This window comes from Manis javanica, chromosome 6, assembly GCF_040802235.1.
Source record: "Manis javanica isolate MJ-LG chromosome 6, MJ_LKY, whole genome shotgun sequence".
Taxonomy (NCBI): Eukaryota; Metazoa; Chordata; class Mammalia; order Pholidota; family Manidae; genus Manis; species Manis javanica.
In genome coordinates, this window is record NC_133161.1 from 62,460,738 (window position 1) to 62,488,476 (window position 27,739).

Consider the following 27,739-nt stretch of genomic DNA (forward strand, 5'->3'; position numbering starts at 1 on the left):
TCAGCTCATGAAAATGTGAGTCAGGGTAATGACCAACAGCAAACCTCCAGAAGGATTTCCTGGTAGGGTTTGAAATCTACAATGGCAGATGTTTTAGAATCTCCAGTATCATTCTTCAAAGTAGTTTTATATATAAGAATATAATACATGCTTGGGGAAAGTATTCAAACTCAGTTTACATGCTGCCATAAGTAAAAGTGGGTTTAGGCTTAGGAAAATGTTCATGAAGAAATTCACAAACAGAAAAAATAAAATACTAGTGGAGAAGAAATTCTTAATATTTTTAATGGCCAAAGACAATAGCAAGCAATTCTTTATCTGAGCATATGCAGCTCTGCTCTGGAGTGAGCATAACATTTTCTAAAAGGTTAGCATTTAGTGCCACAGTGCTATGACATTCTTTGATTAACTTCAGTTTCCAATCCTGCATAGCTATGTTTCTCGAAGGGTACTCTGAGCATTACTTGCATCAGAATCAGCTGCAGTGCTTATTAAAATCGCATATTCCTAGCTTGTTCCTAAGTTTCAATCCAAATGTAAGAGATTGAATCACAGTTTCTGGAAATGTCACCCAGGGGTCTGCTTCCTTAAAGCAATGTCTTTTATCACTTCCCTTGCCCCCACCCCAATAAATTGCTTCATGCACTGAAAATTGGAAAGTCACTGTTTTAAGGTTTGCATGGAACATGAAAATCATGATTTTTGCTCTGCAGACTCAGAAACCAGTAACTTTGTCACATTCCACATTCCAAAAAGCTCTAAGGCTACATGATGACATTTTCCAACAGGTGATATTATGAATCAGCTATGTTTGAGCTTTTATGTTTGTTTTTAAGAAACACATGGTAGAGCTTAAATAATCCCAGAATATTATTGCTGTTTTTTCAAGGAGTCATAACATCTGTTTTTTGTGCCTTACCAGGAGTGGAGTGAACATTAGCAGCCCTCATGGTATAGCCTAACAAAGGGGGAACCTAGCAATGTTAGAAACTGTTTAAATGTCAAACCAGGCATATTAGTCCAGACCTATTGATTCATCTGGCAGCTGCAGGAATGGGTAGATTAATTGGAGGTAGAGCAGAGCAGTGCAGAAATGGAGGTTCATGGGGAAGAAATTGGCAGGACTTCTGTCAATTGGTATGTTATATAGAGCACAGGACCCTGATCTTTTGAGTGAGCAGTGTGAGAAAATACTTTTTACAGTCCATATAGTCAAGAACTCGGAGAAACAATGCAATGATCACCGAGGGCTAGATAAAGGTTGCTTGGTTCCTCTGTCTTTGACTCCTACAACTGATTCCTCAGGGAATTCCTCTGGCTCTACCTTCAGTATTTATCTGAGCAATTCACCTACACTGTCACCCCCTGGCACAAACTATAATCTCTTGCCTGAATTATTGAGATAGCTTCCTAACAGGTATCACTGTGTCCCCTGTTCCCCCACAATCGATTTTCTCATGGCTGCTGAGCAGTCTTTTAAATTTTAAGTCAGGCTGTGTCACTCTTCTGCTCAAAGCCCTGCTTCAATACCTCAGTTCATGACAAGTAAAAGCCAGTCTTTCTGTTCTGCCGCTTGTCCCCCTGACCCCATCTCTTACTCCTTTCACCCATGCTACCTGCCTTTGCAGTCCCTGAAACACACCCTCCACCTGGATTGCTTTTCCCCAGACATATGCTTGGCTAGCTCCATCCCCTCCTTCCAGCCTTGTCTCAAACATCTCTCTCTAGAAGAAGCTATATGTGACCCTCCTGTATCAAATTGCGGCTCACCTCTCCCCCACACACTCCCAGACCCCTTCCTCTCCTCTTTACTTTTTTCGTAGCACTTTTCACCTTACACCATACTGTCAGTTGTAGTTTATTAAGCTTCTTGTTCATTTTCTGTTTGCTGCTCCCTCCATGAGAATGCCAGCTGCAAAAAGCAGGCAATTTATCTATTTTGTTCTCTACTGAGTCCTAAGCTATACCTGTGGTACAATCCTATGTGTACCAGTATATGACTGGTACATCACCGAGGCTCAATAACATTTGTTGAATGAAGTAAGTAAATATTCACAAGGTAGACCTGATTCTGAAAAATTTAAGAATAATTACAAAGTATTAAAAAGAGGAAATTACTATAATAAGAACCAGATCTGAGAGAGGTAAAAATAACCAGATAGGCCAGAAAATCTGAGTGGACCTGGAACCAAGACAGTCATTATGACAAAGATGTATGTATAGATGATAGTATTTGAGGTTACAGTTCAAGGCTACCTACCGATCGTGCTTTTTGGCCTTTACCTCTGTGTTTCAGTTTATGTTTTGTATTTTAACTCTAACTTCCTGGCAACTTCATCCTGTATCCATGCAATGATCAGGAATCAGGAATTTATACCTAGAATTGCACAAATGGAGATGTTGAGAAAATAATGGAAAATTTCAAGAAAAACAGCATGTTTCATATTGGAGATTTTTACTTCTGTTTTCTTCTAAATAAGGTGTGGTCAGACAGTAATAGTAGCCCCAACCTGCTATGGAGAAACTCAAGTGAGTAGAAATTTGGCATAGATTTGTTTTCCCAGAAGAGCAGGGGACAGTTCATAAAATATGCCAGTAAATACGGTCACACACTGGTGTACACTAAAGTCATTATTTACACATTATTTTTTCTTTAATATCCCATCAAGGTTGGTGTTGTTGTATGAATTGTGTCCCTGCCTCCAGCCCCCAAGCCTCCCACCAAATTTGTATGTTAAAGCCCTAAACCCCAATGGGCTTTTTTTGGGAGATTGGACCTTTAAAGAGGTAATTGAGGTTAAATGAGGTCAGAAGGGTAGGGTCCTAATCCAGTAAGGCTGGTGTCATTAGAAGAGGAGGACAAGCCTCCGGGGATGCATGTGCACAGAGAAAAGGCCACACGAGGACACTGAGAAGGCAGCCGGGAGAGGCCACACGGAAGCCAACTCTGCGGCTCCTGGGTTTTGGGCTTCTGGCCTCTGGAAATGTGAGAAACTACACTTCTGCTGTTCCAGCCACCTAGTCTGGCATTTTATTGTGGTGGTGCTAGCAGGCTGACACCCTTGGTCATCAGAGTGATTGTATTTGGAGAAGCTCAGCAAGCAGCTAGGGGAGCTGGTTGCAGACCGTATTTGATTAGCTATTCCAGTTCTTTTATCATCACTTATTTTGAAAGAATAGTTGCAATTCTTTGAAATTCCAACTGCCAAGATTCTCTATCATTATATTGTGAATTACAGACAGGTTCCAAACTGCTTACTTTAATTTGCAATATCTACTAATGTTATTTTCCAGGTTAGGGACATTGTAAATAAGAATTTGAGTCATATGTTGTTGTGAACACATGAATTTGAGCCACGTGTTTGAATCATGTGAGTAATGGCATGTTGTTTGAAGATTTCAGTGTAAATTTTATGTAGACTATTCTACAACATTTCCTGTTTAAAAAAAAAAAAAAGAAAGAAAAAAGAACCTAACTCCATACTTGCAGTATTACAACACATGGTACATCCTTGTAGTAGGAGAATGATGTTCTCATCAAACTGTTGATACAGTTGGTGAAATTTAAATCCTAACATGATTTGCATTGCTGTGAAGATGCGTATATTGAATAATCTCATGTATTTTTAAATGTTCTTATCTGAATCAGGGTCACTGAGATAAATTATCTGACCATAATTCTGTTTTACTCAAGCCATGAGGATAGTTGTTTTGAAGTCAATACAGCTTTGTACATATAGGCATATGGATCTCTGTATTTCCTAAAGTGCCCAGTGGAATATACAAATAGAGAAAAGCCTGCATCACTCCTTGAAACATGGATAGAGCTCATCCAGAGGCTAGACCTTAAAATAGTTTATATTTGCTAAGAAGAAACGGATTGGGGATAGAAGGAAGAGGGGCACCAAGGCCTCTGGAGTAGAATTTCTGAGAGATGACAGGATGACACTGACAGGATGCTCCCTGGTGCCCCGCCTCGGCTAAGCGAAGGGCAGGGGCAGGAGAAGTAATAGGCCCATCACTGGGTGCTCTCCTACTTCTGCTGAGAGGCAGCATTCAGACAGCAGGCCAGCTGCAGGGAGGGTCTGAGTCTGTTACAGAGAGAAGATGGTGTTCTTAGAAGTCTGTCCATATCTTCTGCAACATTCAGTTCATGTGCTAGCTTTTACCTACCTTCAGTCCCAACACCCATAAGTTTGAAAGTTAAAACTAGAATATATCGCTGAGAAGCAAAAGAGAGATGTCTCTTCTTATTTTAATCTGGACTTCAGTGTCCTTTATGGAGATATTTGGGAAGAACCTCATCTAAGCATATGAAACACATCCAGCTTATGAATAAACCAGAGCAATTCTGGACCTCTATAAGCTCCCAAAAGGAAAAACAAACAGAAAGATGCAGAGGCCTATGTAAAAATACTGCAGTTCCAAACTCAATCAGCCTAGCCTTGTAATAATCTAAGGTAAGAAAAAAACAAAAAATACTAAAAAATGTTTTGTGACCTCAGTCAAATTTTTGATTGGTGAGCTCAACACAATTCAAGAGATTTCCCGCAAGCAGGAAGTACAAGCAAGAATAAAGAAGAATCAAGCTTTGGTCAAATAGTATGGCCTGGGGATGAACATCATGGCCATCAATTCATGAACTGGATACTGAAGACATTAATTATGGTGTAGAAAGTGAATTCAAGTCTATCATGTATTCCCCTTAAATAAACTGTATAATGTCTTGAGTTAACATAAGAAAAGTTTTATCAAGAACAATAGCTCAATCACAAGTTAATGCTAGCCAGAGAAGACTGGAGGTGAGCTCTGAAGTATGTTAAATACCAAGAGGTGATTCTCAATCATTGCTTTAAATATGAATACAAAATTGATTAAAGAATAAGTGTATTATCTTAAAAACAATGCCCTATATTATTAAAAAGAACATGATAGTTTGTCTCCCATTAAGTATACCAGCCTGAGAAAAGAGACAAGGAATTCCTGTGAATAAAATTTAGTACAAGAACATCTTCAAAAAAACCTTAAGCAATCACTGCTATTCATAGAATTTGATTAATTTTCAGAATAAAACCTTTCTTTATTTGCTTGATATCAATTCTTGAGAGTGAATTTATAGTGCCTCTAGCTGACATGTATGTGGGGGCCGAGTAAACCATCAATAGAACCTTCTTGGAATTACAACTACTTCAGTTAAATATACCCTTAATTACTACCACACTCTTGTAATAATTAAGAAAAACAAATCACCACACCACTGCCATTGACCCCACATCACCCTTTGGCACAAGGCTTTTAACCAAATAACAGTATTTTGAACCGAGTAGACATTTAATATTTAACTAGACTGAACAACAAACTAGTGAAAGGAAATCCACTGGTAACTGATTTTCTTTGTGGGTCCTTGGACTCTTCTGTTTTCAGGCACCCTTGTATTTAATAGTAATGTTTGATCGGTTCCTATATGGAAACTAAGATTTAAGTCCAAGAGAATTTCCTCATAATTATGAATTAGAAATCAGTTTGTTTAAAGAGATGTTGCTATTTCAAGAACAAGAGATTTTTAGGGAAACTGTAGAAGATAAATACAGTATCAGGAGATTTTGAATGCCTAAATGCTCGGCTGTTTTACTAAAATGAATGAATGAATGATTAAACATATTGCCCTTTACTCAACCTTTGAACCCTTATGTATCTTTTGAAAGACAGTAGAAAAGGCATATTGTTTTATGAATAGGGATAAAATAGACTGTGTGTGAGATCCCTGATTTAAAATACTTTGAGAATCCAAATATGTATTTTTAATAATAAAAAAAGTTAAAAATACACATGTGGAATAGATTTTAGACAGGGCAAAAATTATGTAGTTTTTAAAAATGAATGAGAATCTAACCTGTTTCTTATTAAAGTCTGAGGATCCTTTTTTCCAGGTGAATATATCACTCCCAATTACTTCTCTCATCCCCCACAACAATAACCAAATAGACAGTCTTAAAAATGTACACTTTGAATTATAGACTTCTGGGAGTTCAGGTAAGAAATGGGGGAAGAGTATGACTTCTGTTAATTATCACATGATAGTATAGCAGAGTGGGTAAGAGCATGGCCTGCGAAGTCAAATGCCAGCTGCCACTAATTAGCTGTGACCTTGGGTAAGCTGTTAATCTCTGTGCCCCTGTTTCCTCATCTTCAAATTTGGGATTGCAGTTATACCTGCTTCATGATATTGCTGTGAGAATTAAAATAATTTGTTTAGTAAATTCAGTATAAGCATTTACTCTTATTCATAATCCATATAAGTGTGTAACATCCACTTTAATAGTGTTTTAACTGGACAGCCAGTTCTTGATATCGAATAGAGTGAAAATTCAGTTTCCATTCTCAATTAGCACACAAAAGTCAGAATAATTGTCACATCAAGACTGATGTTGGGTTAGCTTGGTAGTCTCATTATATTATTATGTTAATATGACACACATACTATATTAATAACCCCCATTAACTGTATTTTTAATTCATTATGACCCATTTCATGTGTATTTGTGTATGTCTACATGTTTATTATAGACATTGCATAATATGTATCCTTTCAAGGTCACAGGAAATAGTTAGAGGTACACATTGAAGATTATGGAGCTATATTGCCTGGGTATGAATCCAAAATCTACAATTTCCTAACTATGTGATTTTAGGAAAGTTACTTTTCCTCTTCATATTCAGTTTCCCCATTTGGGGAAAATCGAAATACCTACCTCATGGGGTTTTGTGAGAATTAAGTGATTTAGTATTTGCTAAATACTTGGAACACCATGACATTGCTTGGCACATTATAAATACCAATAAGCATTGGTTATTAAATAAATCACATCCTACTGCATCCATGAGTGGAATGCATAAATTTTATGTTTTTAACATTCCTTGTTTTTCTGTATATATTTGACTTGTCCATGCTATTCAGCCAGACCACCAAATATACCTGCCTTTGAAAAAATTGGGATTATTACTCATTGCAGTGAGGGAGAACCATCCCATGGGCAACTGTGAGCATCTCAGTAAGAATGTCAGAAAGCACTTATTACAGGATTTGTGCTTTAATCAGGTGATTTTTTTAGGAAGGTCTAAATAAGTGGGCTTTGCTCTGGCAGGAATGCTTTAAGGAAATAATGATAATTCTGTGACCAAGTATCTTAATACAGCTTATTTGAAAGGAGGAAAGACTAGAGAGAGACAAAATCTGTAACTGATAAAAGAGCAGAACTCATTAATATTATCTTGGAGAGGGGAATATTTGATATTGTTGTGGTTCTCATACTGTGACATTGTTTTTACTTAGGCAAATTAAGTCATCTTGTTTTTTCTCTTATTCCATCATAGTCTGAATGACCCTGTCAGATGGTGCACTGTGAAGTTGTTTATGTGCAACAGGAGAATACAATGGCATAGCTCTGAGTGCCAAACCAAAACTCAAAACAGCAAGGCCTAGCTAAAAGTTTCAGGCCAGTTTCCAGACAACAGTGCCAGATCACTTCTTTCCCAGTCTTACATATTTATCCCAAAATATGATGACATTGTTTTTTAAAACTCAGTATGAATGGTATCATTTAGTATACTTCTTTGACTTGTTTTCTTCACTCTTTGATGTATTTGTGGGTTTCATCACATTGATGAGTGGGCTCTAGTTCATTTACTTACACATCTGTATAGCATTACATAGTATTATTATCCATAACTTAATACCCATTCCCTTTTTGTTGGACACCTGAGTTATTTCTAGATAAGTGCAATTATAAACAATGATTCAATGACAGTTCTTGTAAATACCTCCTCAGGTAAATGTCCTGTAGTTTTTCCAGAATATATACCCTGAAGTATGAATTCTCTTCAACCATACTAGAAAATTCCAAGTTACTTTCCCAAATGGTCAAAACAGCTTGATTTCTACCAGGAGTGTTTAACTTTTCTGGCTGCCTCACATCTTCTCCAACACTTGATATTGTCAAACTTAATTTTTTCACAAACTAGTGGATATAAAATGTCATTTCAGGTTTTATTTTATTCAGTCTAATAATCTTTGGCTTTTAGTGGTTTAATCTTTTTCATTAATTTCTTCCATCTTATTTTATTCTTTGTTCCATCTTTTCTGTTACTTTGTCTCCTTTCTTACCTTCCTTTGAATTTATTATGACAGTTTTGTTATTATTACATTGTTTTCCTTGGGTCAGAAGTTATACATCTTATCCTATTTATAAAAAGAGATTACCTTAAAAGTTAAGGTCCAGACCCAAATGAATATAGTCTATAATTAATATGTTTACCTTGCTAAAGGCTTTAGACTATTTTACCTCTGATTATTCTTCACCAATCTGCATATTATGTAGTCTTGTACTTTAGTTCTATCTTGCTACTTATAACTCTCTGTATTAGTATTCTATTGCTACTGTAACAATTACCACAAACTAAACATCTTATCTGTAAGTCTGACATGGGTCTCGCAGGCGTAGCCAAGCCACATTCCTCTTGGAGGACCTCTTTCCTTTTTGCTCATTTGAGTTGTTTGCAGAATTCAGTTCCTTGCAGTTGGAGGACTGAGATCTCCATTTTCTTGCTGGTTTTCACCTAAGGACTGTTTCCACCTTCTAGAAGTCATCCACATCCTTGGTTTTTACCCCCTTCCTCCAAAGCCAGCGAAGGCAAATCAGGTTCCTCTCATGCTTTTGAATCTCTCCTCCCCCTTCATTGTCTCCTCTTCCTGGTCTAGCTGGGAAAAGCTAGATCTTATGTGCTTTAAAGGACTCATGCAATTAGATTGGGCCCACTGGATAATCTATAATTTTCCTATCTCAAGGTTCTCAGCTTCAAGGTTAGAGCCCTGAATCACATCTGCAAGTTCCTTTTTGCCATTAAGATAACATATTCACAAATTACGAGAATTAAGCAATGTAATTTTTGGGGTACCTTTATTTTGCCTACAATACTGCCCTATGTAATCATATAATTATGCATTTACAGTCAGCATTTACTTTTACTCATACATGATATTTTCTTTGATCACCATTCCATCGTGCAACTTGGACCCTGCCTCTGTGTTGTTCACTTTCCTTTTTATGAGAAATAGACCCTTTAAAACTTTTCCTTAGTGATGGTCTATTATAGTTAAATTCTTATTTTCTGTCTGAAAATGCTTTCCTTTGTCCCTGATAGAACTCTGGATATGCAATTCTAGGTCTCCCAACAGGCTGTTAAGCCTGAAAGTTCTGGGACCCGGGATCAGTAATTACCCAAGGGAGAGGCCAGCATTAGGAACTCCAGTACCACACCACATTCATACTGTGGATTTGGAGAATCCTTTGAGGATTTTCCCTTCCTCTTATCCCAGTTGCAAAATTAGAGAGTTTTATTTTTTAAAATAATATATAGTCTTCTGCTTCAGGAAGAGAGAGAAGATGCAATTTTTCCTAATTTTTTAACTAAATTAAAAAAATCCTGGATGTTATATAACAAACAAACCATAAGACAACTATGAAAGTTGGAGAGAAGGAAGCAAACAAGCTAAAGATCTTAAGCCCCAAGAAACAACAAGGTGAATAAGTTCCCTTGGTTTTCTTTTTGCCTCCTGTATCTCAGACTTGGAATAAAAGAAGTCAGAAATCCAGAAACTCCAGTGGGTGTGGATTTTTAAAAGTCCTTACAAATGCCTGCTCAGGCAATCTTATAATTTGCTTCTAATGCAATATAAAAATTAATTTCTATTCTGTATCTAGAAAAAAATTAAAGTGGAAAAGAAATTTATAGAATGGATTAAAAAAATGACACACTATACATATTCTATATGACACTCACTTCAAATGTAATGATATACCCAGGGTAAAAGTAAAGAGTGGAAAACAATATATCATGAAAATATTATTCAAAGAAAAGCAGTGGTTTTAGTAATATCAGATAAATTAGATAACAGAGCAAAGAAAATTACCAGAAACAGAGAAGAACATATATAAAGATAAAAGGGGAAATTCACCAAGAAGACAAATCTAAACTTGTATACACTAAACAACATATTGCACAATATGTGAACAAAAATTGATACTTACAGGAGAAATGCACAAATCCGTAATAAAGTTTGGAACAGCATTATGTTCCAAACACTTAATAGAATAACTAAGCAGAAAGTCAGCAAGGTTATAGAAGTCAACACCACCATCAAGCAACAGACTCTAATATGTGCTTCTAGAACACTCCACCCAACAACAGAACACATCCTTTCAAGTGTCTATGGGACACATACCAAGACAGACCAAGCTGTGATCCATAAAAAAAACCTCAACCCATTTAAAATAATTTAAATCATACAGATTGTGTTTTCTGAGCACAAATGGAATCAAATTAGAATTCTGCCACAGAAACAACAGTAAAATTTCCAAACACTTGGAAACTAAACAACACACTGCTAAATAATGCATGTGTAAAAGAAGAATTCTCAAGGAAAATCAAAATCTTTTGAATTGAATGAAAATAAAACATGTCAAGATTTGTGAGACACAGCTAAAGCAGTGCTAAGATAAAAATTTATAACACCAAATGCTTACATTAGAAGAGAAGAGAAGACATAAGTCAATAATCTGAGCACCCACTTCAAGACAGGAGCTTGAAGAGAAAAAAGAGAACAAAATAAGATGAAAGCCAGCAGAAGGAAGGAAATAATAAAAAAATAACAGATATCAATGAAAATGAAAACAGAAAAATAGGTAAACTCAGTGAAAGAGCTGGGTCTTTCAACAGACCATTAAAATTTGAACCCTCTGCCAAAACTGATTGAGTAAAAAAAAGACACAGATCACCATACTCAGGAATTAAAGAGGGGGTATCACTATAGACCTTACAGACCGCAAGAGGATAACAAGGGAATATGGCAAACAGCATTATACACATAAATTGAACAACTTAGACTAAATGGAAGAAATGAATCAAAAGCACAACCTACCAAACTTGCCCAATAGGAACTTGATCATTTGTATCAAGAAAACAGAAAAAGAAGGGGCAATGACAGTACAACAAAAAGGAAACTACAGACCAAAATCTCTCATAACTATAGATACAAAAATTCTCAACAAAATATTAGCAAACAGAATTCAGCAATACATTATGAGAATTAAAGACTATGACCAAGTGCAGTTTACTCAGGGATGCAAGACTCATTGAATTGTGGAAAATTAACCAATGTAATTCACTATATTAACAGGCTAAATGGAAAAAAGTGCATAATAATATCAATCAGTGGAGAAAAGCATTTGACATGATTCAACAACCATTCATAATAAAAACTCAGAAAAGTAGGAATAGAGAGGCACATCCTCAACTTGATAAAGGGCATCTTCAAAAACCTACAACCAACCTTGTATTTAATGGTGAAGTCTGAATGCTTTACCCCTAAGATCAGGAACAAAGTAGCTGAAGGCAATGCTTGGCTGCTGGCTTCATCATTCCAATCTCTGTCCATCATTGCATGGCCTTCTCTGTATGTCTTCACATGGCGTTATTATACGGTTACCAGTCGCTGGACTTAGGGCTCACTCTAATCCAGTAGGACCTTATCAACTTTACTTTGCAAAGACCCTATTCCCAAATAAAGTCATATTCTGAGGTTCCTATAGACGTGAATTTGGGAGATGGGGAGACACTATTCAACCAAGTACATGTACTCTGGCTGTCAGTGTCAAGGTCAGTATTCTGATTGTGATATTATACCATAGTTTTATAAGATGTAACTATTTGGGGGAACTGAGTAAAGGATATATAGGATATCTGAATTGCATGTGAATCTATATCAAAATAAAACATTGAATTTTAAAAAGTATATATTTGTTGTTCTTAAGAGTTACAGCAGGTATATTTCAGAATACCTCATTGTCCGCATTGCTTGACACAAATATCTTAAGTTACTTCTTAGAATAAATTTTTGTTCATTGCAATGCTCTACACATACAAATACAAAAATATTTCAACCTACAAAAAACTCACCAGTCTCATTCTTCTTTGGTTTGTTTTACTAAGTCCAGAAAAGTTCAGACACTCTTTTATGACCTTGTGAAGCATGCAAAGTACATGTAATTGAATATCCTTTAACTTAAATGACAACAATAAGATGTCTCTTTTATTTTCAAGAAATCAACAATAAGAATTTTTTTAAAAAATCTCATACTTAGTTGTTTGGAAATTTTACTAGATGGACAATTTCTTAAATAGTAAAATTATACAAGAATAATGACTTGGCTCTTCTAGAAAATTCAAATCTCAGTATTTGAGAATATGAGATCAGCAGTAAAGTTTCCTGGGTCGGTCCTTTACTTCATTCATCAAATCACACTGATTCCAAATAATTATTGAGCAACTGCAAAAATGTAATTGGCTTATAGTTTTTGAGGAGCTCTGCTAGTATCTGTGATTTACATTAATCAATATATACTCTATTTACAAGAAAACCTATAATGAAAATCACTAAAGGAATAGAACCATATACAAACACATATTCTCTCCCTGCATTTCTTTGATTAATGAAAGTATATTTATCTATATTAATGATTAGTTTATTGCATTTTGATTAATGAAATTATGTATATGTATGTTTAAGCTTGTAAAAGAAATAGCAAGGAATTAGAAACACAGTATTTTAACCTGTTTCCTTGATAAAACCTTGTTTCCCTCCTAAAGCTTTCAACTTAATATATAAATTTTTTAGGCTCTAATAGTCCTCACAACCTCATGCCCAGTAGATTTCCCTTTATAGTAACCATGATTTCCAAACTGATATAGTAACACTAAGGTTTAAAGCTTCTTTTAGTGAACTGAAATAAAAAAATAGAGATTTTTCAGGTATTTATACACATACGCACTAATTTAAATTACCTGCAAGTGAATAAATTACTTATGTTAGCTTGTAGTCATAGGAGTTTTTCTATATACTGTAGTCTTACATTAGCCAGGGTTCTCCAGAGAAACAGAACCAATAGGATAAACATATATACACAAGAGAAGATTTATTATGGGTATTGACTCACACAACAATCAAAGTGGTGTAATGTCTGGTTTCCCAGAACCAGAAACTGATTTTGAAGAGCAGAATAAGATGGATACCACAGCTCTAGAAGGGAGAAAATTCACCCATCCTCCACCTTTTTGTTCTCTTCAGGCCGTCAGTGGATCCATCATGCCCGCTCACGTTGGTGAGGGCATCTCCTTTACCCCAGCTACCAACTCAGATGCTATTCTCTTTCAGAAACACCCTCACAGACACACCCATAAATAATGTTTTCTATCTGGGCATCCCTTAGCCCATGGTTTAACACATAAAGTTAACCAACATGAGACTCTTATGCCTGTAAGGGTATCAGAAACAATTCACTTTATTTGAAATATGTATCACTGATGCCATTGTTTTATATTCAGAGAAGTGAAACTTTTATTTCTGTGTCTTCCATCATTAGTATGCCAAGTGCCTTCACTGTTGGAAAGCAATAAAAATAATCATTTTTGGCTAAGGCTGATATTATGATGCACATTAGCCACAATTCTGATAAACTGAGAATGCTCATGGTGCTCCATACTAAGCAAATTAGGGATGTCTATTTATTTTCACTGCAGGGGGAGTGGAAAAGAAGGCAGATAAACATCCTTATGAGGAAAAAGAAAAAATGAAATCTATGGACTATTTTTCAGAACCGAAAAACCGTGGCAGAGAGAACTATAATTTGCTGGAAAGTTTAAACTACAAGCAGACATATTTGTTACTTTTATTTAAAAGTTAGGATAATATAGCTTAAAATATTTTGATTTCTTTATGAACTTCTAGTTATCTCAGACCTCTATTGTACTACAGATGTGGACATCCCAAATTTTCAGAGGGAAATAGGAGCTCATTTTTATTAAGTAAATGGATAGCCAAGGCATTTAGTGCTTAACATTTTTACAGCAAAAGTAACTATAGCTGTATATTCCATAATATGCAGCTAAACTTAATGCTATTCTGCTGTTCACAGAGCTTCAAATATTTTTAACCAGGACTTTGGACACCTCTTGACATTAACTGTCAAGTATATGTGCTGTGCAAACAGCCAAAGTGCAGGCATCAAAATAAAAAAGGAGAAGCAAGGGCAAGCAATATTTATGCAGTTAATTGGCCAACTTATGAATAGGCACAGACAATTATAAATGAGTCTCCTTAGCAAATCTGGGATTTAGATCACATATGCAGATAATGTGTTTTGTAGAAGTTCTGGAAAGTATCTGGTGAGTCGCGCACCTGGAAGGAGAAAGAGATGCCACATTTGATGGCTTGCATTCTTCCCACATCATATCCACCAGTGACCTTCTATGGACCAAAAGGGAAGGGAGACTGCTCCCTAAGAAGTCACTCGGGGGAGATTATATTGAAGCTGTAGTCCTCTAAAGTAGATTCCACTTTCTTAGAATCTGTAACATTTTAGAGATAAAATTAACCTTAAGGATTATTTTACTGACCAGGAAAGTTGGACTAGACATTATTATTGCATGTCCAGTTAGTGGTAAAGCTGAGATCAAACAGCCTGTAAGACTTCTAGGCCAACTTCCCTGGACTACACTGCCTGCTGCCTTCTTCCACACTCCTTTTCTTTTCCTTCTCACTGTGTAGCTGAGACTGAAGCATTTTTCCTCTCCATGTGCACAGAAAAATCATACTGTTGACCATAATAATTTAATTCTTAAGGGATCTCTGTATTTTTCTCTGAACAGCTTCAAAACCAGTGGATTTGAAATCATGCACTGGTCCTGCCCCTAACACTACACAGCTGTGCCACATTCCCTGTCCTGTTGAATGTGAGGTTTCACCCTGGTCGGCTTGGGGACCTTGTACTTATGAAAACTGTAATGACCAGCAAGGCAAAAAAGGTACGTAATATTAACATGATATACTGGAAATTCCCAACAGTGAAGTCAAACCATAATTAGTTAAAAATGTCGCTGCATGTTCCTTGTGCTTATTCATTTGGTATTTTCCAGCATGGCCAAAGACTACTGATTGTGAAAGGTGAATAAACCTACTCTGGTGATGGTACCAGAAGATCAGAACTGAAGAACATAGGCAAGATGCTTGTTAATTTAGACAACAGATGGAGAACATTGGAAGCAGTTTAGCTCAGTGGTTAAGATGAGTTGTGGTGCCAGACTAACCTAGACTGAAAAACCTTCTCTAGCCCATCTTGTTGAAGAGTTAATTAACTTATCTAAATCGGTCTCCTTATCTGTAAAAGAGATGTAATAATATCTGCCACCCAGGTTTTCTCTAAAGATTCAATGAGATAATAAACATAAAGCAGTTAATTCAGAGCATGACCCATAGCTAGTGTCCAATAAACTCCTTATTACTTTGAAGATAAAAACCAAAAACAAAAACAAACTCTGTGCTTTTATGCAGTGGTTTACTGCATGATGGGCAGGGTGGAGAAATTTTCACATGACCAGTAATTGAAAACATTTTCTTATTTTATTTCAAAGAACAGTCTTCTGATGATTCTAATATTCACATAGCAATAAACAGACTTGCTAGTTTGTTATACATTGTCAAGAAAGGCAACACTTAGGTGCTAATAAGCAGAGACTAGCATTGAATACTCCTCATTAGAACTCAGATGGTTTATATTGCTAGTTCAAATTTCTAAGGAGTTTAAAATCAACCAAAGCTCAAAGAGACAATTTCTGGGAACCATCCAGTTTCTCAGAGGTTCCTTTTCAAATTTAATCACATGACAGTGTTGTGAAGAATTTAAAGTAATAGCACTATTGTCTGTTCATGAATATTTCTGAATAGCTGGAGATTTCACTGTTTCCTGGAATATTTCATAATGACAGATTTTCCACATCAAACTCAAATCTCCCTCCCTTTCCTACTCTCTCCAGCCCTATGACAGAGGTGGAAGATACACACATTTCTTGCCTTATTTTTGCTGTAGTTGGCTAACACAAAAAGTCCCTCTTTGGCCATTCTGTTCATTTATTCATGTATTTACTTAATAAACTTTTAATGAGTTCATATTAAGTTAGATTCGAGGATATACCAATTAAAGCAGATATGACTTGTACCCTCAACCCTCGTGCAGTATTCACTTGGGGCTTCATTCAGCCTTCTGGTTATTCATCCCATGATAGTAACAATAAATATTTCCTACCCCAAACATTCAGGCTTCAAACTGAGGAAGCGGCATATTACCAATGAGCCCACTGGAGGCTCTGGGGCAACTGGGAGCTGCCCTCACTTACTGGAAGCCATTCCCTGCGATGAGCCGTCCTGCTACGACTGGAAAGCAGTGGGGCTCGGAGACTGTGAACCAGATAATGGAAAGGAGTGCGGTCCAGGCACGCAAGTTCAAGAGGTCGTGTGCATCAACAGTGACGGTGAGCCAGATGCATCTCTCCTACATTTGTGAGGAGACTGTTTAACCCTAGAGAATAAGTTTTACCTTACGGTAAAATCTCGTGTCTTCCCTAGTCATAACGAGTTCCATTTACAAACTCAAAAACAGCTGCTGCTTCTTTTCTTCCTTCTTCCCTCTCTCCCTCCCTCTCTCTTTCTAATAATAGTGTGAAGAGGTGGTATGAACAATCACAGGGCTTTTTAAAATTTGAAAACAGGTAATATAGAATAAGAATTAAATCATCAAAGCCATTATGTATTTATTGCCAAATTTTAAATTAACAAAGAAAGATAACATTGTTCTAAGTGGTATTTTATTTTATTTGCTATAGAAAATGATATATAAATAAAGGAGGGTTGATTGACCTGACTCCAGAAGCCTTTATTTCCTGCCCTGACATTGTGTCTTAGAGGTATAATTTAATTTCCAGACTCCCGAGGCACAAACCCCATCATAGCCAAAGTCCCTACATCAACCTTCCGTGTGTTGGGGGCCTCCCCTCTGGAGATGCCACAGAGCCCCTGGGATGGTGATTTTCATGAATTTCTTTTTCTGAACCACAGGAATTTCCTTGAATTTTTACAACTGATTTTTGTTTGATAAAATACCCTGTCTTGTCAAACCTGACATAATATTTTTGTGTTCTTTCCCGGAGTGCTGCTCCTTGTGTGGGGAGATCCCTTACTCTTCAGCAATCCCTGAGTCCCACTTAGGAAACATAGAACTCCCCCCAGACATAGTTAAAACCTCTGGCTAAGACCATCTCTAGGGTTCTTTCCAACTCTTAAATCGTACGACTCTGAGCATCAGAGCAGCATGAGCACCATGCCCTTGGGTCCCATAGTTTGACAGTTTATGCTCTTTCCAGCATACGCAGAAGCATTCTGGTGCCCCTCAGGACCACTGGAACATCTGGTAACCAACGTAATTCCTTCCATCCTATTTTCTTCCAGCAGGTAGAATTGCTTCCTCCTGCAACTCAGTCACTACTCAATAAAGAAAAATAATCTCTGGGGTAAGGGACTGACAGACACTGCTAGTCCTGAGCAATTAGCCTTTCGACTTTGAAACATACAGTCTCCTCTTTGTCCAGGATCCAAGGTGGTCACGCAGGACAGCATTAGGCAAACTCCAAGCCAGCATTGGCGGTTGGAAGATGAAGAAGGGATTATTGCTCCAGATACTGTGCAATGAATTTTATGCACTCTGCTTTTTTCTCTGTGGATATAATTAGCTATGAAACATCCTCTCTTTAGCTTTTTTCCAGTTCTACTCTAAGGGGAAAGAAGATTGACATCTAGAAAAAAGAAATCAAAAGAAACATATCCTGTTGCACTTACGCATCCACTACAAATCTAATTTGGATCAGATGACACTATGTTATTTTCTGAGTTGCTGTAAAAACAGTAAGGGTTATGTCTATTTTAACATCAGTGGTAACTCCCTGATTGATACTGCTTCATAATTTTTCCCTCAATTCAATTTTTATTCTCCTACAGATCTTGGGAGGATCTGGATTCCACATATTGTAAAAGGCATATTTAGTGTGCTAAAATGAAAAAAAAGGCTAAGATTAAAAGTCAGTTGTGCCTGAAACTCCTGCCTAAATGTTATCAAATGAATGAAAAATCAGATCTCATTTATTGCAGTGATCTTCCTGGATATTTGTGCCAGTTGATACATTTTAAATATACTAGAAGTACTGGCTATTTAAAAAATATTAGTAGTTGATTTTAATTTTGTCGAGTAAAAAATATTTTGTAACACAAATAATCACCTCCTAAATTGCCCTGGGGCACACTGAAGAACAAGCAGAATTAGCTGGGTATATGCCTAGTTATATTGAAAAGTAATATATGTTATAACCTTAAAGTCCAACTGATAACACAATATACAAAAAGCTGGTTTCATTTTGTCTGTTTCAGACAGAATGAATTAAAAAAGATGAGAAGTATGCTATTGATACTCAGTTTGTTACTGTCCTTTATCAAGACATTTATTTTATTATTACATTTTACTTCCTGCTGTTAATTAGTTATAGTGCAACTCAGTATTTTAACTGGCTCAACTATAGGGGTATGTAAATTCAAGAAAATTATTATTATAAATCCTAGAGGCTGCTCAAATTTATGTATAACTGAAAACATAATTCGCTGATGGAATCGGGAAACTTGTAAATACTACTCCAATATTATCATGTGGTCACCGGGTAAGTACTTAGCAGCTGCACCAAATGTTGTTTTGTAATTAAATCGAACTCAGGGAATTAAAGTTGATTAGTTGTACAGACTTTACCTCTAGGCCTGGCTGTGGCTATAGATTTTGTTTTATAATTAAGTTAAAGCTCAACTAGGGAAATGAAGAATTAGAGCCTGTGAATGTAGCAAAAGCCTTTTTCCTCCCATATTCCTCACAAATTTCACAACTTTGCTAATGACCTCAAAGCACTTGAAAGTCTTTATTCTTTCCTGAAATATTATTTACCATACTTCCAGTGGTCATTAGTACTTGCTGCTGTTGTTGTTCATCTTTCCAGTTATCTTCTGAGGAGCAGGACTGGGGAGGGGTTGTGAACAGCTGGGAGGAATTTCTGTAGATTCTCTGACAGACAGAGGCATGTAACAGAAATGCAAGACAAAAGAGAACTTAGAAAACAACTAGACTCTCCAGAAAGAGAGAAACAAATTTATGTGTAATGAAAAAATACTACTCATAATATAAAGATGGTCAGAAAAGCCATTTCAGACCTCTGAGCTCAACTACAGAAACTACTCAGCTCTGGGGATGATGAGCGTGGCTATCCTAGTGGATGTTGCTCATACAAGAAAATGCAAAATCTGCCATAGTTCATTTTTCAAGAAATTTATGTATGTTTTATTTAAAGGTATAAATTTGAAGAGGGAAGAGTATTTTGTTTCCCAAATTGGTTGGTTAGAGATGAAACAAAGTAAGGCTATTAGGCTGAAAATAGGGGGGGAATAAATCTAATTTATTAATTACTTAATGAGATTATTATAAACCAAATGTTGTTTCCATATTTCCCTCCCCTCTGTTGCCAAAAAAGAAGATAAGTGATGCCATTCATATTTCAGTGAACCTCAGTAATTTCAAAATGTCTGCAACTTCTAAATGCTCCTTTTCTTATTCTTCTCCATGTGAGTAAAAGTTAACATATAACCAGTGATGTTAATAGGATCATACTTGACACAGATTTTTATGAAACCAAAAAGTAATGTTTCTATGGAAGTGAATTGATACAACAATTCATCACAGCTCCTAGTTGTCCAGTAGTAAGAGCAATGGCCATCTTGGGCCCTCAGCATGGAGTGTGCCATTCCTGAAGCTCTACAGCTCTGGCTCAACTCCTTCCTTCTCCATTGGGTAAAGAATGTCAAAATTCAAATAAATGGGAATGCTATTATAATATGAATAATCTTGACTCACTCTCATTTATTTGTTAAAAGCAATCTGACTTGAAGTGTCATTAACAATAAATGTTTCACCTAAAACCTGATTGTAACACACCATTGTGGCATGCCACTGTGGTTAAAAACTAGTCATTATTAAGAAGTTCTCCTAATAAATTCCTCATGTACAAATAGAAGGACTGCATCAATAATATTAGATGTTTATAAGTCATGTATAAATAGACAGAAGATATATGGACATATGTGTATATTCATTGTCTGCAATTATTTTGTTCAATTTACCCTGTGAGATGCTAGATCTGTTTTTGCAGAGTGTCCTAAACCTCCCAAGAGCAGTATCTCCTTAAATATGTGCTATAAAATCATGTTCCTAAGTCTTATCTACAGACCCAATGAATTACAATCTATGGAGGCCAGTCCTAGAAAATTGCATGTTTATGAAGCTTTCTGGACAGTTCTGATGTGCAGTGAAGTCGATGAACCACTGCACTAAAATGAGGAAAGGATTATTTTGGTAGAACTTAAGAGCCAACTCTATACCCAGACACTGCCGGCACCAAAGCAAACTGGCTGGGTTTGGGTGACAACTGAGAAGAACTATGATTAAGAACATGTTGAGGTTTGTACTGAAGTAAGCCTTAAAAATAAGGTCTGTTAACACTTTTTGGAACCATTTCTGCACATCATCAGAAGCACCAAAAGAATTATGAAAGATGGGAGATGATGACTTTAGTATCCAGAGCACTGGCTTGTCACATGACTACTAATTCTTTCTGAAATTTTTACCACCAGGTTCTTCCTTCTGGAATGACATATATATCCACAAATAAGTAGAGGGCAGGGAAGACTTGAATACTATTTCTTTTCCAAGTAGTTCATGTCATACATCTTTTTTCCCATACATCCAGTATTAAGAGAAACATGAAGGCATATCATTTCAATATCTTGAGGTAAATACAGGAATAAACATCTCAAAAATATCAAAACATTGTACATCTGGAAAACAAGACTCAGTGTTGGGAGAGATGGGGCAAGATACTGCTGTATTTTCTTTGAAGCTTTGTTGTACAATTTATATCCAGTTTATAAATAGTATAAAGACTGAATTAGTTTGTCCAAATATAAATGTATTAAAGAACAGCAGTTCAGAGGGGGACAGAGGTATGTAGATTCAGGAGTAGGGGTTAAGGAACAGAACATTCCAGGAATAGAAACAGAGAAATTACAAAGTTTATAGCTGAGCCTAGTATCTTTGACTGACTGGGAATATTCACAAGCTCTCCCAGAAGCCTAGGCCAGGTCAAGGATTAGGATGCACCCAGATGATTAAGGATATGCTCCCCCCAGGAGAAACCAGTAAGAGAAGGATGAATAAAGAAACAAAATAGAGAAGGGAGAATATTTTTGCTCCTCCAGGTTCTGTACTTTACTAGGGGACTCAGAAGTCAGCAGAGAGTCATACCCAGAGCTATGATTCATTACAGTAAAAGGATACAAAGCAAAATCAGCAAAAGGAAAAGGCACATGGGGCAAAGTCTGAAGAAAGTAGGCAGAAGTTCAGAGTTCTCTCCCAGGAGAGTCACCCAGGGTGTGACTCTTTTTTTTCACCAATGAATTGTGACAACATGTGTGAAGTGTTGTCTACCAGGGAAGCTCATCTGAGCCTAGGAGTCCAGGGTTTACACCCAGGACCAGAGATACAGTCAGCCTCTGCCTAGCACATACCAAAATTACAGACTCCCAGAAGGAAAGCAGATGTTCAGCCTAACTCGTGTTGTTTGTACAAGTACTGTAAGCATAGTGAGCAACACTTACCATTTAGAGAACAGCGACATCCTCCAGAAATCCAGGTGCCCAGGTGCAGGCCAAGAGCCAGCCCAGTGAGGCAAAACTGTCTCAGGTTAACAGTCTCTGCCTGCTGTGTTCTCTTTGCACAGGGAAACACCATTGTTGCAGACCAAGTCTAATTAGGTGCGGCACTCTGGAGTGTAAATTAGACCCCAAAGGTTGTAGTGTTAGGGTTAAAGGAGCTGGGCTCTTATACTCTCACACCCATCAACCACTGACCCACAGCTGCTGGCTGGAAGGAGGAAAGTTGGTCCCAGAAGCTTCCAGCTATTTTGGTTAGACAGCCCTAGTGCCAAGGCCATTCAGCTGAAAGTTCAGGAATGAGATATTAGAAGCAGAATCTGAGAAATGGGTGCAATGATGCAGTAAAAGGTATCCCAGGGGACCCAAGCTGGGCAGCAATACTGTCTGAGAGGAGACCCAATTATAATGGGAAAGAGCATAACTGCTTGTACATACTAAACAGAATGTAAAACCTGATGATAGTGTCTTTTACACTACAGAGAAAAGCCCCCGAGGAGATAGAGCTTCCAGTTTAGGGAAATAATGTGATGGAACATTTTGGCTGACAAATGTGCGGTACTCTCTCCATTGCCTGGGTAACAGCAAGAGAAGAGCTGAGGTCTGCAAAATAAAATAGCAATTTTAAGTTACCTCTTGCAGTATGGGAAGAGAGGCGAGGAGTTTTTGGGAATGATAGAAGATGGGAGAAAGGTCTGGGAGAAATGAGAGTAAAGATCTTATGCAAGAAAGAGGAAAAGGCTGAGGAGGGCCACAGCTAACCAGAACTTCCCTTTGGTATGAAATAGGTCATTCATCAGGATAGTACCATTTTCTTTAGGCCATTATAAATAGCCACTGCCCCACCCCCTCCTTTGTCCTCAAAAGTGTCCTGGTTTGAAGAACAAGTGCTACCGTCACCCTAGGAATGATTGATAAATTTTGAGGCAAAAGAAATGGTAACCAAAGATATTAAAAGAAATATTATTTCCATGAAAATCATTGTGCAAAATAAGGAAAGGGGGCTCCATTGCCACTTAAGTGGTTCCCGAATTCCCCAATGGAGTTTACATAATTCTATTTGAATTTTAATGGAAAACGGAACTCCAAAATGCTGGAAAATGGAAAACACCCAAGTAGCACGCATTGCAATTGTTTACTATCTGAAAATGGTAGGGTATCTTTTCAGGAGCTTAAAATTGAAGAGCACATTCATAGGTATTCTTTGTTCCTTTCCATCAGGGGAATACCTTTTTGTGCCATTTTTGTCATAGTTATTTATCAGTGGTGGACAAGAACATCATAATACACAAGTAAGAGTGATGAAAACTTAAATTAAAATTTGCTTAAGTTTAGAAGAGAAACTAACCTAAATGACATTTGCTTCAAAACCTTTGATGAGAACTCTGAGTTTATATCAATCCAAATGTCTGTCGAGCTAGATGAGAGCATAATTTCAAAAGCATGATCGCTCTCTGGAAGTAGAATCTACTTCTTAACACAAATTACATGGCCATTACATGGAAAAGCTGATTTTTTAAATGCAAGAATATGTCCTGTAACTGAATTGTTTTTCCATAATTTAAGTGATAAATCGACTGAGAAGTTTCCTTCTTGAAGAATGCTATGCTATTTAATGTGTTTGGAATATAATTAGGCTGGATATTATGCTTAAATCTAGGGTCTCTTACTTTACAATTAGGATCATCTAACATTGTTGGTAGGAGTTTACATCCTATAATTGGGTTGAGATTCTCTATTCAATTTGTTGTAAAGATGAAAGTCATTACAGACTTTGAGAAAATTTAAGGCAATAGGTTATTCTTTGGTGTTGGTTTATAGTGATCACAATTTTATTTTGTCCTTAAAATATCTGGCAGCAAATATCCTAATTTGCATGCTCTGTGTGTGTGTCTATTATATTTTGATGTATTATTAATAAAAGTTATTTTTTTTGTAAAGAAACCATCAGAATTGAGCCAATATTCTTTTGCATAGCAATGTCAAAGAGTAGGGTTTTATAAGGAATTATCTTTTTTAAAGTAAGGTAGATCTAGCAGACACCTCAGATGAAAGTTGATTAAACAATAGTTAATTTATACCTCAATGAGATAATGATATAAATTCCCCGGTAAGTATCAGCTACCTCTTCAATTGGCCAATATAAGAGAAAACAGCCTTTCACTTTATGTGGCCAAGTACCTTAACACAGCCCAGGGTAGCCAGTTTTCTCATAGCTGGGTTAGTGCCCATGAGACTACTGCTCTTTTGTTCATTTTGTTTTGTTTTATTTTCATATTTTACATATAAGTGAAATAAATGGTATTTGTCTTTCTCTGCTTGACATATTGCACTTAACACAATACCCTTTAGATCTATCGATGTTGTAGCAAATGGCAAGGTTTCTTTCTTTTTTATGGCTAAATAATATTCCATTATATATATATATATATGTACTGCTTCTTTATCCATTTGTCTATTGATGGATACTTTGGTTGCTTCCATATCTTGGTGATTGTAAGTAATGTGGTAATAAAACATAATTTATTCAAAAAGATCCCTTTACAAAGAATTATGACAAAGAACTTAATTTACTACAGTCCACTCTCTGATCGCAAGTGTTTCCTCTTCTCCCAGATGCAAAATATGTCCTTTTTGAAACAGAGATTTTGTTTTCTTTGAGTAAATTCCTAGAAGTGGAATTACTGGGTCTTATGCTATTTCTATTTTAGTTATTTGATGAATCTCTGTACTGCTTTCCACAGTGACTGCACCAATTTATATTCCCACCAATAGTATAGGAGGGTTCCCATCTCTCTGCACCCTCCAAAACATGTTATTTCTTGTCTTTTGAATAGTGGCCATTCTGACTGTTGTGAGGTGATATCCCATTGTTATTTTGATTTGCATTTCCCTGATGATTAGTGATGTGGAGTATCTTTTGTCTGTTGGCCATCTGTATTTCTTCTGCCCATTTTTTAATTGGATTATTTGTATTTTGGTATTGAATAATATGAGTTATTTATATATTTTGGATGTTAATCCCTTATTGAATTAATCATTTACCAATATAGTCTCCCATACGGTAGGTTGCCTTTTTGTTTTGCTCATGGTGTCCTTTGCTTTTTAGTTTGATGTAGTCCCACTTGTTCATTTTTGCTTTTGTTTCCTTTGCCTGGGGAGATAGATCCAGAAAAACATTATTCATCCTATGTTCCAGAGATTTTTACCTGTGTTTTCTTTTATGTTTCTTTTATGAGTTTTATGGTTTCTTTTGAGAGTTTTATGGTTTCACATCTTATATTTAGGTCTTTAATCCATTTCAAGTTCATTTTGTGTGTAGTGTTAGAATGTATTCCAGGTTCACTTGCTTACCTTTAGCTGTCCAGTTTTCCTACCACCATTTATTGAACAGACTGTCTTTTCTGCATTGTATATTCTTGCCTCCTCTGTCATATATTAATTGAACATATATGCATGGGTTTATTTCTGGGCTCCCTATTCTGTTCCATTGATCAATGGTTCTGTCCTTGTGCCAGTACCAAATTGTTTTGATTACTGTAGCTTGGTGGTATAGCTTGGCATCAGGGAGCATGATAGCCCCTGCTTTGTTCTTCTTTCTCAAGATTGCTTTGGCTATTCTGCATCTTTTGTAGTTCCCTGTATATTTTAGGATTCTTTACTCTAGTTCACTGAAAAATGTCATTGGTGTTTTGATAGGGATTGCATTGAATCAGTAAATTGCTTTGGGCAGGATAGCCATTTTGACACTATTAATCCTTCCTAACCAAGGGTTCTTCAGTTTCTTTCATCAGTGTCTTAGAGTTTTCAGAGTACAGGTCTTTCACGTCATTGATTAGGTTTATTCCTAGGTATTTTATTCTTTTTGATGCAATTGTAAATGGGGTTGTTTTTCTAGTTTCTCTTTCTGATAATTCATTGTTAATATATAAGAATGCAACAGATTTCTGTGTATTAATTATGTATCCTACAACTTTGGTGAATCCAGTACTTCATTCTAATACTTTTTTGGTAGAATCTTCAGGGTTTCTATATATATATAGTATCATGGTATCTGCAAAAAATGACAGTTTAACTTCTTCCTTACCAATTTGGATGCCTTTTATCTCCTTTCCTGTCTGATTTCCATGACTAGGACCTCCAGTACTATGTTGAACAAAAATGGTGAGAGTGGGCATCCTGGTCTTATTCCTGATCTTAAAGGAAAAGCTTTCAGCTTTTCACCATTGAGTATGATATTAACTGTGGACTTGTCATATATGGCCTTTATTAGAGTTTTATCATGAATGGACGTTGAATTTTGCCAAATACTTTTTCAACCTCTATTGAGATAATCATATGGTTTTTATCCTTCCTTTGGTTAATGTGGTATACCACATTGACTGATTTATGAATATTGTACTATCTTTGCATCCCACTTGTTCATGATGGATGATCATTTTGATGTATTTTAAAATTCTGTTCGCTAACTTTTTTGTTCAGGATTTTTGCATCTATGTTCATCAGGGATATTGGTCTGTAATTTTCTTTTTTGTAATGTCTTTGTCTGATTTTGATATTAGAGTAAACTGGCCTATTTTTTTGTCTTTCGCTTTTTGTTTTTTTCTCTTGTAAATACTCCAGAACTAATGAATCTTTTCAGTTTAGCTAAACATTTGCAGACTTATTTAAGATATCAAACATGGGAAACCTAACCTTCAATTTTATTGAAAGATCTTTAAATTTGTATTCACAATAAAAATTCAAATCAGGTTATTTATTTTTAAAAAAATGGAACCCTATTGTTCTTAACCTAAGGTACATATTTTCTCCAAGACCATATTCACACTGATATGGTGCTTTGCACAAGTGATTTCTGAAAAAATGGTTCCCTTTAAAATAATAAGGTTATATAATTGTTTCATGTTCTAGTTACAAAGAACCTGATTTCAGATTGAAACTAGAACACTTGGCTCCTCATGAATCAGAGGCCTGTGAACTAAATATACATAGTACTTTGATTCCACTAATACCTTCCACTAATTCTCTGCGTATACAACACACAATGATGTAAGAGGACCAGAAAATCAGATCAGACTATCCCTTAAAAAAATGAGAAAAATGGAAAGCGTTCAGCAGCTTTGGTCTATATCAATTCCAAAACAGAGCCTATTCCCCTTTCTGAGGGACAGGGAAAATTCGTTGATCTGAGCCGTTACGTCCTCCCAGAGTGGTGCCCTCAGCTGTTACTTAACTTGGTTCTTTGTTCTTTATTCGGGACTCTTGGATCTTCCATAAGAAGTCTTTCCTTTTCCATAAGAAATGGCTCATATTTGTGACTGAGGAGCTTTCTCAGTCTGCCTCCTGTCCGTATAAATCAGAGAACCCAGAGGCCTTGTTTTCATTGTGCATGGTTTCCATTTCCCTAAGACCAAGTTGGCAGTGTTTTTATCAATGTAACACTTATGTGTTTTGAGTTTCTTATAAATCTCATTGGAGATGTCCCAAAAGGTAAATCTATAATTTGGATAATTTCTTTTTGAAACAAGCCTTTCTTTACTTTGGGCCATGTGTGTGGCTGCCTTGGAAAATGCCTATAAAATTCTTAGATGCCCATTTATCCAATGAAGAGAGTCTTCTAGGAATTACTTTAATCTTTCTGAAGTATTTTCAAACAATTTTTAGCTACATTCTTTAATTGATTTTTACCTTAGGCCACTTATTACTCTGAAAATCTTTTTCCAGAGAACTAGGGGTGAGATACAATTTTATTTTCCATTCAGCACATCATTGCATCATCTTAACTCCAACTGCATGCTGAATTATTACTTCTTTAGTTTATTTCTCTTCCTATAATGTATCATCCTCAAGAGACAAAAAATAAAATTGATACATTTATCATTATTCCTGGAAATATCCTTATGTAGATCCATAGGTTCATTAGATATGTTTTCTATCTTACAATTCCATGGGTAACAGTTTTGCCAACTTTTCCATCAATACATAACATCAGACTCTGTT

At 36.3% G+C, this 27,739-nt stretch overlaps 1 protein-coding gene across 4 annotated transcripts in view; it reads left to right on the forward strand.

Moving 5' to 3' along the window:
- The window catches only part of THSD7A (thrombospondin type 1 domain containing 7A), a 435,849-nt gene that overhangs the window by 256,652 nt on the left and 151,458 nt on the right, over nucleotides 1–27,739 (forward strand). For all 4 annotated transcript variants that reach the window (XR_012132273.1, XM_037019842.2, XM_073238769.1 and 1 more), the window contains 2 exons: nucleotides 14,764–14,919; nucleotides 16,210–16,422. Coding sequence is in view for 3 of the 4 variants with exons in the window: in XM_037019842.2 (XP_036875737.2) it covers nucleotides 14,764–14,919; nucleotides 16,210–16,422 (369 nt within the window). In the remaining variant the exon portion in view is untranslated. The remainder of the gene's footprint in view (nucleotides 1–14,763; nucleotides 14,920–16,209; nucleotides 16,423–27,739) is intronic.